The sequence below is a fragment of the Bison bison genome, unplaced genomic scaffold (assembly GCF_000754665.1).
Source record: "Bison bison bison isolate TAMUID 2011002044 unplaced genomic scaffold, Bison_UMD1.0 scf7180017864112, whole genome shotgun sequence".
NCBI classification, from domain to species: domain Eukaryota; kingdom Metazoa; phylum Chordata; class Mammalia; order Artiodactyla; family Bovidae; genus Bison; species Bison bison.
The window spans coordinates 448,137-460,505 of NW_011494684.1; the positions used below are offsets into that span (position 1 = coordinate 448,137).

Below are 12,369 nucleotides of genomic sequence, written 5' to 3' on the forward strand. Positions count from 1 at the left end.
GTATGTGCTCAATCACTCAGTCATGTCGGACTCTTTGTGACCCTATGGACTGTAGCCTGCCAGGCTCCTCTGTCCATGGGATTCTCCAGGCAAGAATACTGGAGTGGGCTGCCACACCCTCATCCAGAGGATCTTCCTGACCCAGGGATTGAACCTGTCTCCTACATCTTCTACATTGGCAGGTGGGTTCTTTACCACTGTGCCACGCCAGCAGATCAGAAATCAGACCAGGGGACTCAGAAGACTGAAACAGTTCAGTTCTGCTTCTGGTGTCTAGAGCATCTGCATTTGTTCTGTCCAGATGAGGGCATACAAGTGTGGGTACAAAAATCCAGATGAGTCACATAAAACAAGAACAGGCTTTTCTAAGAAATGATTGCACAGAACAGTGAAGCTGCTGATGCCTCAGATCCTGCCGTTCACTGGTGTCTTGGATTTGGTTACCCATCACACAGACATCAAAGTAGTACCCATGCTTCTGTGGTGAGCATGCGTATCATCCAGCTGATTGTGAATGAGAGCAGAGTAAGCCTTGGGAATACTTGAGTATTAGAGATGATATCTGGGTGGGTGAGATTGACACATATTTCTGTGGGCAATATCTGGAGAAGGGTAACAGCTATGTGTCTATAGGTAATATCTGATTGAGTGTGGGTTACCTTTAAGTTTAGATAATATCTAAATAAGTGTTGTAACATTTGAATGAGCCAGGGTCTACAGATAACATCTCATTTTGTAGGTAACATCTACAGGAAGCATGGGTTACATTCAGAGGTCTGTATGTGAATGAGGGAAATATCCAGCTGATGGTGGTCCTAGATGACTGAGCAGAAGTAATATGAAAGTGTATGTGGGCAATATTTAAGTGAGTGTAAATATGAGATGTTAACAGATTAGGATGTTAACCTGATTGAGTAAAATAACAGCGTCTGAGTGACCATAGGTAGTATTTGAGTCTTTGCAGGTATTATCTGAATATGTAAGAGTTATATCTATGACTTTATAGGTAATACCTGGAGATGGGTTCCTTAAGTAAGCATGAGTAATATTTGATTATATGTGGATAATAAAAAGCGAAAGCGTGTGTGTTTGATGGATGAGTAACATCGAAATGACAGTGGGTAATATTAAAGTAAGTGTGGGTGGCGTCTGTTTTTCTGTGGGTAGCTTCTTTTTTTCCCATTTTATTTATTTTGTAAATTGCAGTATAATTGCTTTACAATGTTGTGTTAGTTTCTGCTGTACAACAACATGAATTAGCTGTGTGTATATGCACGTCCTCTCCCCCTGGAGCCTCCCTCCCACCCCTCCTCCTTCCACCTCTCTAGGTCATCACAGAGCTGAACTCCCCGTGCTATACCGTAGCTTCCCACTAGCTATCTGTTTTACAAGTGGTAATGCATATCTATCAATGCTATTCTCGCAATTTGTCCCACCCTCTCCCTCACGTTCTGTGTCCACAAGGCCTTTCTGTGTGTAGTTTCTGAGTGAACATCGGAAACATTTAAGTGTATGTGGATTATATCAGAATAATGTGGGTAACAGCCACGTTTCTACTGGTAGCACTGGGTGAGCCTGGGTGAGATGTGTCTGTAGGGGTTATAGCTGAGTGAGTGTGGCTGACAGTCTCTGCCGGGTGTGTGTAGGCAGCAGCATCTAGATGACTTGGGCTCTGAATCACTGCACATTCTGCTTGCTCAAGGTCCCTTACTCTATCAACTAGCCCCTCTTCTGCACTTCAACCTTCCTCTCTCTTGGCCCATTCCCCATCAACATTTAAAAAATGGTTTTTTCTCTGCAATACATACACATTCAAAAGACAAACTATATGTGCAGGTGCATGTACACACACACACACACTTCCCCAACCTCATGTTATTTCTAGAACTATCCTGTTTTTTCTTTGTCTCTCTATCTTCAAAACATATGGAAGTTTTTATCTGCATGCCTTGGTTCACTTCTCATAACCCCTTATCCATGGCCCAAACTTCAACTGACCGTAGTCAGTAATAATACCCTAACCCTAACCCCACAGCTCCTCCTAGGATGTCCTTTCCATTGAATCCAAAGGATGTTATTCTGACCTTATCTGACTTATACTGGCAGCATGTGATACCTTGTTTGAAATTTTCCTTTTTTTTTTTTTTCTTCCTTGCCTTCTTGTCTCTCTAATGGTTTCATCTAGATCTCCTTCATGGACTCCTCTTCTTCTGCTTGGCTTTTAAAAATTGGTCTTCCTCAAGGTCCTATCCCAGGACCTCTTTTTTTTTTTTTTAATCTGACACAATCTTTGTATGATTTAATCTAGTTTCATGGCTTTCATTACCTCCTCTAGACAAACAAAAACCTTTCAAGTCTGCATTTCCAGCTTGTATCTCCCAGATCCTTGGATTTAATAGCTTACTGGGCAACTCCACCTGGATATTTCACTGGCATTTAAACTCAGTGGGTTCCAAATTGAATGGATAATGTCCTCCTTCAAATCTATTTCTGCTTCCGTATTATCCTCCATATACAGCACAACAACCATCTAGTTGTCTAAGTCAGAAACCTAGATGTCATCCCTTGACCTCTTCTTCCCTCTCCATTTCTAATAAATCATCAAGTTCTGTGGATTACACTTCCTGAAGTGTTTCTCCAATCCATCCAGTTCTCTCCATCTCCACTGCCAGTAGCTTAGCCTAAGCCAGTACCATCTTTCACCAGGGCCAATGTAACATAATAGCCTTCAAAGGGATGCCCCTCTGCCCATCTCTTGTCCTCCAATCCACCCTCTTTACTACAGAACTAATCCTGGCAGCACTACTTCACCTTTCAGCAGTTTCCATTGACCTCGGGATAAAATCTATACTCCTTAGACAGTTCCATACATTTCTCTGGAATCTCTCTAGGCTGATCTTCATCCTGAGTGTTCATTATTCCTCTCTTATGGTACATGTTCCAGGCGCTCAGAAACTGTGATACACTGAACGAAAGTGCCATGGATTTAAACTCCGGGCTGTTTATACATACTGTTCCTCTGCTTGAGATGCTTTTTGCCTTTTCTGCCCCTTCATTTGGCTGACTTTCCCTCAGCTTTTTTCTTTTTAAATTTTTCATTGGAGGATAATTGCTTCACAGTATTGTGCTGTTTTCTGCTATACATCACCACAAATCAGCCACATGTATACAATATGTCCCCTCCTTCTTGAACTTCCCTCCCATCTCCCACTGCCTCCCACTCTAGGTTGTCACAGAGTACTTCCCTCAGCATTTTAATTTTTATTTCAGTTTACCCTTTACCTCCTCAGCAGGCCAAATTTGATTCCCAAGGCTAAGCTAGGCTAGAGGTGCTCCTCTTCTGAGTTCCCACATCCCTCTCAAGTCACGGCCCTCTTTGTCTGGCAATTCCCTGCTTACTTGTCTGTCTCTGCGGCTGAACTGTGAGCTCCTTGAAATAAGAACGGTGTCAGTTTTGTTTTACTCCTGTCCCTAGTGCCTAGCACAATCTCTGATTCAATAAATATTTGTTGAGTGAAAGTATCCAAGTGCAAGAATGAGAGAGTATATAACAATGAGCTGAGAAAGTATTTGATATTTTATGGAGGTAAATAAATCCTTCAATTACAATTTATTCCCACTTTCCCTTCTAGAGCATGGAATAATTTCCTTCTGTTTAATGCTGTTCCCTCTCCTGGAATCCCACTTATTACTTTTCTGCCTCCTGAACTCCAACTTCAAGATTCCCTCTGTGAAGTTTTCAGATCCCATCTCCTTTGGGTGCCCACAATTTTGTCCCTCTTATGGGAATTCTAAATGCTGACTGTGGTTTCTCAAATTGGTTTTTGTCTCTTTCCTGCATTGAAGATGAGAGTCCAGACTGGCTCTAGTTTAGTCCTGTGTGCCTGGCACCTAGCCTAGGGACTATAGTAGCAGCTGTCTAGTAACCACTTAAGGAAAGAAAAGGTATGGGAAGGGGAAAATATGACTGGAGCTGGGTCATCAAGAAAATGTAGATGTTGAGTGACGGGAGGAGTTAAAGTCATTTCCAGGACTGGGTGAGTGAGAGCGGCCTGAGGATGGGAGGGAAAGGTGGCACAAGGGGATGGGATGATGAATGGGGCAGCCAGGCTCTAGAAGGGTGAAACCTAAGGAAAGGCAGGTTGGAGAGGGGGCTTGGAAGGGACCTAGAGACATTACTTGGAGACACCAAAAGAGAGAGGGTATAGAGCCTTGAGAAGAACTCCAGCTTGGGAGGCAAGGAGATTTGAGGAAGAGGGCAATGGAGAGCAGATCCCAATCCAATGTCCAGCCTAATTCAGGTTAGGAGATCTCTTGGGGAAGGCAAAGGGTTGGGGTGGGCAACACAGGAGACTGTAATTGTTTGTAATTGACTGTAACTTCCCATTCCCATTGTAACTGCCTCTGCCCGCAGCCAGTCCCCTTCATCCCCCCAATCTTGCCTTTCTTCCTTCCTTTCCTTTCCCAGTGAGGCTCCCTGAACTGACTGCAAAAGGAAAGGAGAGACTTGGAAGGGATTGGCCAGAGGAGGTCCTTGCTTTCCCACTGTCTCTGTCTAGCAGTGGGCTGTGTCTTGGTGAAGGTGATGCGTTTTGGGGGTGACCAAGAGCTCTGGGGGTGGCGAGGGGGCTAGGGTGTGAAGGGACTCTGACCAGGTAGTGTGAAGCTGGGATGGAGTTTTATGAGCTGTGGAGGACAGATGTGTCAGGGGAGCTGTCTGGGGACGGAGGGAGTACTATGAAGGGATAGTGTGGGCTATCCCTTTGAGGAGGCTATGGGGGCCTCTGTGAGTGTTGTGGGGTGCAGTGAGAAGGAGCTCGCGGAGGGGGCTTAGGGAGGCACCCACCTCGTGTCCCGGCTCCGCGGATGCGTGGGGGCTCACAGCTGAGGTTGCCGGTGCCGCTGCTGTTGAGGAGGGGGCCCCCCGAGCGGCACAGGGAAGCCCCCGGCCCGGGTCCGGATCCCAGCACGCTCCGGTTTGGCTTTAGCAGCTCCATTGCCACGGCTCAGCCGCCGCCTCCCAGTGCTCGCCCGGGCGCGCTCCCGCTGCGGCTCCACCTGCTCCCGCCGCGATTCCGGCTGAGGCTCGCGCCCCGCCTGGTTCCCGCCCCCAGCCTTGGCCCCTGTCCCTCCGCTCCTCCTCTGCGCGCCCCGCCTCTGCTCGCCTCCCTCCCAAGCTCGGGACCGCCTCTGTCCAGCCAGGTGACTCTCCGCCCCCCTCTCCAGCTCCTGACTTACCCGCGCCCCTCCGCCCCTCGCCCGGGGGCTGTCTTGCTTCCCGCCCGGGGGGCTGTCCGCACCCCACCCCCTAGATTTCTCCCTTCTTCTCTTAGAGATTTCCTTCCCGTCCACTCCCCTTCACCAGCGTCCCGGTTCCAGGGAATTCTCGGGAGCATGTGTATCTGTGTGTGTTGGCGAGGTTTGGGGAGAGGTTAGTAGTGGATGGAGAGGTAGCGGGGAGAAGGGAGGCTGGGTAAGAAGGCAGCGTTAAGAGGGACAGGGTAAGGCGCGGCTGCCGCAGGGTTTAGCATCTTTTCCTGGTGGGTCGGGGAACCAGGAGGTGGCCACCGAGACGCTGGGATCACCGGCTGCAGCGCAGACACCTTAGCCCGCGGGAAGCGCCACGGTACCCAACTATGCCGCAGTGGCCGCAGTGACCGTGACACCATCGCTGGTCGTTCCCTGCAGCTCTTTGCCTCGGGGCAGGGGTAGCCCCTGCATCTGTTCCCCGCACCCTCACCTCCTACATCAGGCCCAACACCCAGGCTTCCACGCAAAGCGCCCAAGGAACCCTCCCCAGCGGGCAACGATGTGGAATGGGGCAGCATTCCCGCCCCGCTGGGGAAAAGGGCTGCCTGGAGGAAGAATGACTTGGGGATCGAGGGGCGGCCGGGGTAGCGGCGAGAACTCCCCGGGATAAACAGGAGTGAGGTGGGGTGAAGGTGGGGTATGGTTCGCCTCCCAGCCCAGCGCAGGCTTAACCCGGGAGGAGGCGGCTGACTTTCTCTGTGGTCTCCAGGCAGCACCCACCCTCACCCGACGCACTGAAGCTCCCTGTTTGTTCTCAGCGCAGGTGTAGCAGCCGGTGTAGGGAGTCAGGTTCCCACGGTGGGCCGCGGGGTTGAGGGGGTTGGGGACTGGAAGGGGAGCACTGGGGTGCACCAGGAACACAGCTGAACGGGGCATGCGCAGGACTGCGGTCGGTTCAGCTACTTGGGTAGGACTTGCCTCCACTAATGTTTTCCCCGTGCTCGATGTCATTCTTCTTCATTCCAAAGAAACTTCAACTAACGGGGAATTTCATTCTCTGGCCTGACAGCAGTAGCTGTCAGAGGTGGGAGTTATCAAAGAGAACATTAGACTGGGGGCGAGGTCTGAGTTTATGGGGAATTCAGAGACTTATCCAGTCAGTCTTTGGAAGAGGACCTGATCCAGCTAGTACTGAGTTTATAGAGGCTAAAGATATTGAAAGAGGATTTAAGCCTGAGGTCAGTGGGAATGTCGTCAACCCAACCCCCCTTCTCCTGGCACTGCCTGCCTTCCCCACCATAGCAGCCCGATTTGCTGTTTGTTCAGCTCCAGCACAGGTGAGGGCTCAGATAACCTGCTGAACTTTTCCCATATTGGATGAAGGTAGGGTGTGGGGGCAGGGAAGCAAAGGTAATGTAGGTGGGAGGGGAGTGGAAATAGAAATAGACTGGCATTCACTTACTCAGCAATGTGCCAGGTATAGGGCTGTACACTAGCTGTCCAATACAGTCTGTGCCAATTTCCCAAGCTAGTAGGGGAAAATGATAGGTAAACCTATGATGACAACATATGGTCATAAGTGCACCCATCAAGATGCACAGATCAGAAATTTACAGATCATCTTGAATGCTGTACTCCCTTATGCTCCTGCACCCCTATGGTGAAGGTTGTGATGAAAAAAAAAAAGAAGGATTTAGTCTCCTTTTTCACTGGAAGATAACCCTCAACTGTCAGTCCCTTCAAGAGTTGCCTGAGCTGAAGAAAGCTAGCTCATTCAAGATCAGGTTCCCTTTCTGAGGCATCCTACAGTCAATGACTGATCAGCAGAAAGATATAAAGATTCACTTCCCTTACTCTGACAGAGGACAACTTTGAAAGATGTTCCCAGCTCCTCTCTGGGGTTGACTGAGGTCTTTGTTGGGCTGCTCAGCTTCTCCCTTTCCCCGATCCCACGTTCATCCTCTTTCTTACACAGGTGTTGACTCCAAGAGCCCTCCTTAGTAAACATCCTCCACAGTAATCTCTGTCTTAGAGCCTGCTTCCTGGGGAACGTAATAGCTTCTCTCCCATGTTCAATCAATCACGAAGTGCTGTTGATTTTAGCTACTGAGTGTTCCTTGAACCATTATGCTTGTATCTCTACTGACATTGCCCATTATTTCTTGTACTACTCTCCCAGCTTCCTAAGTTGTCCACATTTTAATGGATGCCTCTTTATATCCACCCTCCACCTTGTAACCAGAGTGCTATGTTTGGAATACAAATCTGATTATGCCATTCTTTGGACTTCTGCTGTGGGAATAAACCAAGAATTTTAATAGAGTCTATGAAGTCTTGGACTGCAAGGAGATCCAACCAGCCAGTTCTAAAGGAAATCAATCCTCAATATTCATTGGAATGTCTGATGCTGAAGCTGAAACTCCAATACTTTGGCCACCTGATGAGAAAAAGACCTTGATGCTGGGAAAGATTGAAGGCGGGAGGAAAAGGGGATGATAGAGGATGAGATGGTTGGATGGCATCACCGACTCGATGGACATGAGATTGAGTAAATTCCCTTACATGAGATTGAGTAAGGGAGTTGGCGATGGACAGGGAAGCCTGGCATGCTGCAGTCCATGGGATCAAAAAGAACTGGACACTACTGAGTGTCTGAACTAAACTGAACTGATGAAGTCTGCATGGCCTGACTACTACTGACCTCTCTAACTACCTTGTTTCAAATCACTATGGTTCTTGTTCTCTCCACTGAAGACACCGGCCTTCTTTTTGTTTAGTTTTCAGATATATGTCTTTTAGTTACATGTCCTCTGCATGTTCTCTCTGGAAGATTTCCTTCCTTACCCAATTAACTTCTACTCATCCTTCTGATCTCAGCTCAAGATCTCAGTATTTCTCAGGGGTGTTTCTCCCTGCTTTCCCTCTTGGGTGGGCAGAATTGCAAGATGATTCCTAATGACTGTCACTCTTGTATGATCTCCTTCCCTTGGGTGTGGGTGGAACTTGTGAATGTGATAAGACATTACTCCTAAGATTATGGTACGTGGGCAAAAGGGATTTTTGTGAATATAATTAACAATGCTAATTAGTTGACCTTATGATAGATTATCCAGTTTGTCCTTATCATATGAATCCCTTCAAAAGACACAAGTTTTCTCTGGTTGGCAGCAGAAGAGGAAGTCAAAGAGATGTGAAGAACAAGATTTGATAGAGGGTAGCTGGCTTGAAAATGGAGGGGGCAATGAGGCAACAAATGGGGGTGGCCGTAGTTAGCTTGAGGATGGAGGAGGGCATACAACAAGTGCCTGAGAATGGCCTCTAGTTGAGAGCCATCTCTGGCTGACAGCCAGCAAGAAAATAGGGGCCACAGTCCTACAACCACAGAAATTGGATCCTGCTAATGACAAGAATGAACCTGAAAGCAGATTTCCCCCGAGAGCCTCCAGAAGAGAATTGAGTCTGACTGACACTCTGAGTTCTGCCTGGTGATAACCACTCTGAGCAAAGAACCCAGCTTTACTGTCTGTGAGCTAATAAATGGATGTTTTTAAGCTACCAATTTCATGATAATTTGTTACTGTAGCCCTAGAAAATAACACACCTCTCATCTCAGGAGATAGCAAATGCAGACTCTTGCAAGCCATGCAAAGAAGAAGTGAGGGCACTGGAAATTTGTTAAGATTTAGAAAACCTTGGAAAGATTGCAGTAGCAACTGGTGTGGAGAGCAACTTTAGGAGTGGGATCAATTGGGAATCCATGACAGTAATTCAGGGAAGAATTGACAGTGGTTTGAACTAAAGTCATGGAAGTAGTGGAGAAGATGGCTCTGAGAGATACTTAGAAGGAAGAGGGACAGAATTTATTTATTTATTAAATGTTTATTTATTTATTTGGCTGCATCCTTGCGTCTTTGTGGCATCAGGCGGGATCTTTTGCTGTGGCACGGGGCTCTCCAGCGGTGGCGCGTAGGCTCAGTGGTCGCTGTGTGCCTGCTTAGTGGTCTCTGGGCATGTAGAATTTCAGTTCCCTGATCAGGGATCGAACCCGTGTCTCCTGCCTTGCAAGGCTGATTGAGAGACAATTTAGAGGCCATTTGTTTGTGGAAAGTGACAGAGAACAATGAAATTTAAAATGAATAATATTTCTGGTGAAAGTTTGATAATCACCTACTGTTCCAAGCATATTGTCTTTAATCCTCACAAAAAAACTACAAATTTGAGCACAATATTATCGATTATCATTTTAAATGAAAAAACTGGCTGAGAAAGAGTTTTAGTAACTTATCCAAAGCCACAAAGCTTTGGATATAAAGGTATAAAAAAGCCACAATTCAAAGCCAGGGAGTTGGGAAATCAGAATTCAGGTGGTCCTAGTATGCTGCTTCCCAGAACGAGTAGAATTTTTATTGTTTCTCTGGTCACCGTCTTCTCATTTTGCAAATTTTTTTTCAAATTTTCTTGATTCATAAATTCTCTTACTGCATCTCTAACTCTGGTGAGTGCCTGTACACACACACACTCACACACACACACACACCAACTTTTACTCACAACAAATAACACAGCCCCTGACTTCATAGAGAAAGTAATAGCTATCAGACAGAAGTTCCCACCAGAGAATCTGGTCCACTTTGGACAAGTATAGTTTCAGATGCCTGTTAGACACATAGGTAGTAATTCCAGTAGAAAGCTGAATACATAGATCGTAGGAATTAATGCAAACCATAGAATTAACAAGAGTATGTTGAATAAAGAGAAATGAGGACCAGATGAGAAGTCTGGGAAAGACCATTGTTTGAAGGCTGGATAGAGAAAGATCAACCTGCAAAAGAGCCCAAGAAAGAGCATTTAGAGGGGTGAGGGGAGAACAAGGGGAGAAAGGCATCATAAAAGCAAAAAGAGACACGCTGAATATATTCAAATGCTACTTCTGGACCAAGATAATGAGGATGAGAAATGTACTCAGAATTCAGGGACCTAGAGAGCCTTGGCCACAGAAAGAGCCATTTTGGTGAGGTCCTAGAGCTTCCCTGATAGCTCAGTTTGTATAGAATCTGCCTGCACAGCAGGAGACCCCAGTTCGATTCCTGGGCTTGGAAGATCCCCTGGAGAAGGGATAGGCTAACCACTCCAATGTTCCTGGGCTTCCCTTGAGGCTCAGTTGGTAAAGAATCTGCCTGCAATGTGGGAGACCTGGGTTTGATCCCTGGGTTGGGAAGGTCCCCTGGAAAAGGGAAAGGCTATCCTCTCCAGTATTCTGGCCATGCGGTCACAAAGAGTTGGACATGACTGAATGATTTTCACTTTTCACTAGAGACAAAAGATGGATCCGATGTACTGAACACTGAATGTGATGGGAGAAAGTACAGCAGGTGACTTTAGACAAGTCTTCTTGAATAGTAGTTATTAAGCAAAAGAAAAAGGGTAGTAACTGGAGGGGGATGTGGAATTAAAGATTTTAAAGATGGAAGAACTAGAACTTTTTTAGTGGCAGATCAAAATACTGCAATGTGTAGAAAAGACTGAAGGAGAGAGAAAGACAGAGACAGAAACTGAGAGGCAGAGAGAAATAGAGACACTAATGCAAGTTTCTTGAGAAAAGGCAGCAAAGTATGGAACCCAGTGTACATGTGGAGGGTTCTACTTTTTGATGTAAGTAGAGACTCAATTCAGAGAAGGCAATGGCACCCCACTCCAGTACTCTTGCCTGGAAAATCCCATGGACGGAGGAGCCTGGAAAGCAGCGGTCCATGGGGTTGCTGAGGGTTGGACACAACTGAGCGACTTCACTTTCACTTTTCACTTTCATGCATTGGAGAAGGAAATGGCAACCCACTCCAGTGTTCTTGCCTGGAGAATCCCAGGGATGGGGGAGCCTGGTGGGCTGCCATCTATGGGGTCGCACAGAGTCGGACACGACTGAAGCGGCTTAGCAGTAGCAGCAGAGACTCAATTGTAAAAAGCTAGTAGAAAAGAATAATTTTAGAAGAAAATGTCATGGCAACCAGATTACAAGTATATAGATGAAAATGTCATGGCAACCACATTAGGAGTATGTTTCCTAGGTTTTTGTGGTTAAGTGTGGCTTTAGGACTACATTCTGGACAGAGGTTGTGGATGGAAGCCTTAAGTACAGCTTCCAGATCAAGTTCTTAAAGGAAAGGAGTGGATTCTCTCTTCCTTGTTGCCCTTTCTTGCAGGTGACTGTGGGTGTGGATAAGCCACCTTCAGTCATGCAGTGACTAGCTTTATTTAACAGGGCAATTGAGAGAGTGTTCAAAGAAACTGAGGATATGAGAGTTTGCTAATCTTGGAAAAGGAGTTACGGAAGCTGAAACTCCTCTGAGAAGCTTTCCTTAACCCCACACATCTGGATTAGGTGCCTCTTAACCCATAGACTTCTGTAACACCTGTATCTCTCATTCATTATGGTAATTCTCACAATTACATGTCTTTAAAAAATTTATTTATTTTATTTTTGGTTGTTTTCCGTCTTTGTTGCTGCACGCAGGCTTACTCTAGTTGGGGTAAATGGGGTCTACTCTCTATGGCTTCTCTTGTGGCAGAGTACAGGTTCTAGGGCGAGTGGGCTTCAGTAGTTGGGGCACATAGGCTCCAGAGCGCCACCTCAGTAGTCCTGGCACATGGGCTTAATTGCCCCGCTGCATGTGGGAATCTTAGTTCTTGGACCAGGGATCCAACTCGTGTCCCCTGCATTGGCAGGCGGGTTCTTAACCACTGGACCACCATGGTAGTCCCACAATTAACATGTCTTGTAATCACCCCTTTGCTTGTCTATATTCCAAGTGTCTAGCATCTATCCTTTTCTCCAACAGTTTCTCAAACCACTCCCCACACTACTCTCATTTCTATTTTTTTATGCTTAAGGAACCTTGAGTTGCTTATAATTTTGTGGTGCCTTCCATATTGTTCATCACCTATGTACCTTGCTCAATTTCTCCCCTCTAACCAAGTGCAGATGGGTAATGGGAGGTGAAGATCAGGAGTTTGTGGGTGTAAATTGTTTCAAGAAGATGGTTTGTAAAGAGGAAAAAGTCATAGATACTAGTGGGGTTATCTGGTGGTTCAGTGGTAAAGAATCTGCCTGCATTGCAGGAG

At 46.5% G+C, this 12,369-nt stretch overlaps 1 protein-coding gene across 2 annotated transcripts in view; it reads right to left on the reverse strand.

Annotated features, from left to right (window-relative positions):
* CCKBR (cholecystokinin B receptor) overlaps positions 1–5,103 on the reverse strand; it is a 10,922-nt gene extending 5,819 nt beyond the window's left edge. Inside the window, exon 1 of one of the 2 annotated variants that reach the window (XM_010839139.1) lies at positions 4,847–5,103. In XM_010839139.1, coding sequence (XP_010837441.1) covers positions 4,847–4,997 — 151 coding nt within the window. In that variant the 5' untranslated portion in view covers positions 4,998–5,103. The remainder of the gene's footprint in view (positions 1–4,846) is intronic. The other variant, XM_010839140.1, reaches the window with a different exon arrangement.
* Positions 5,104–12,369: the final 7,266 nt, after the last annotated feature.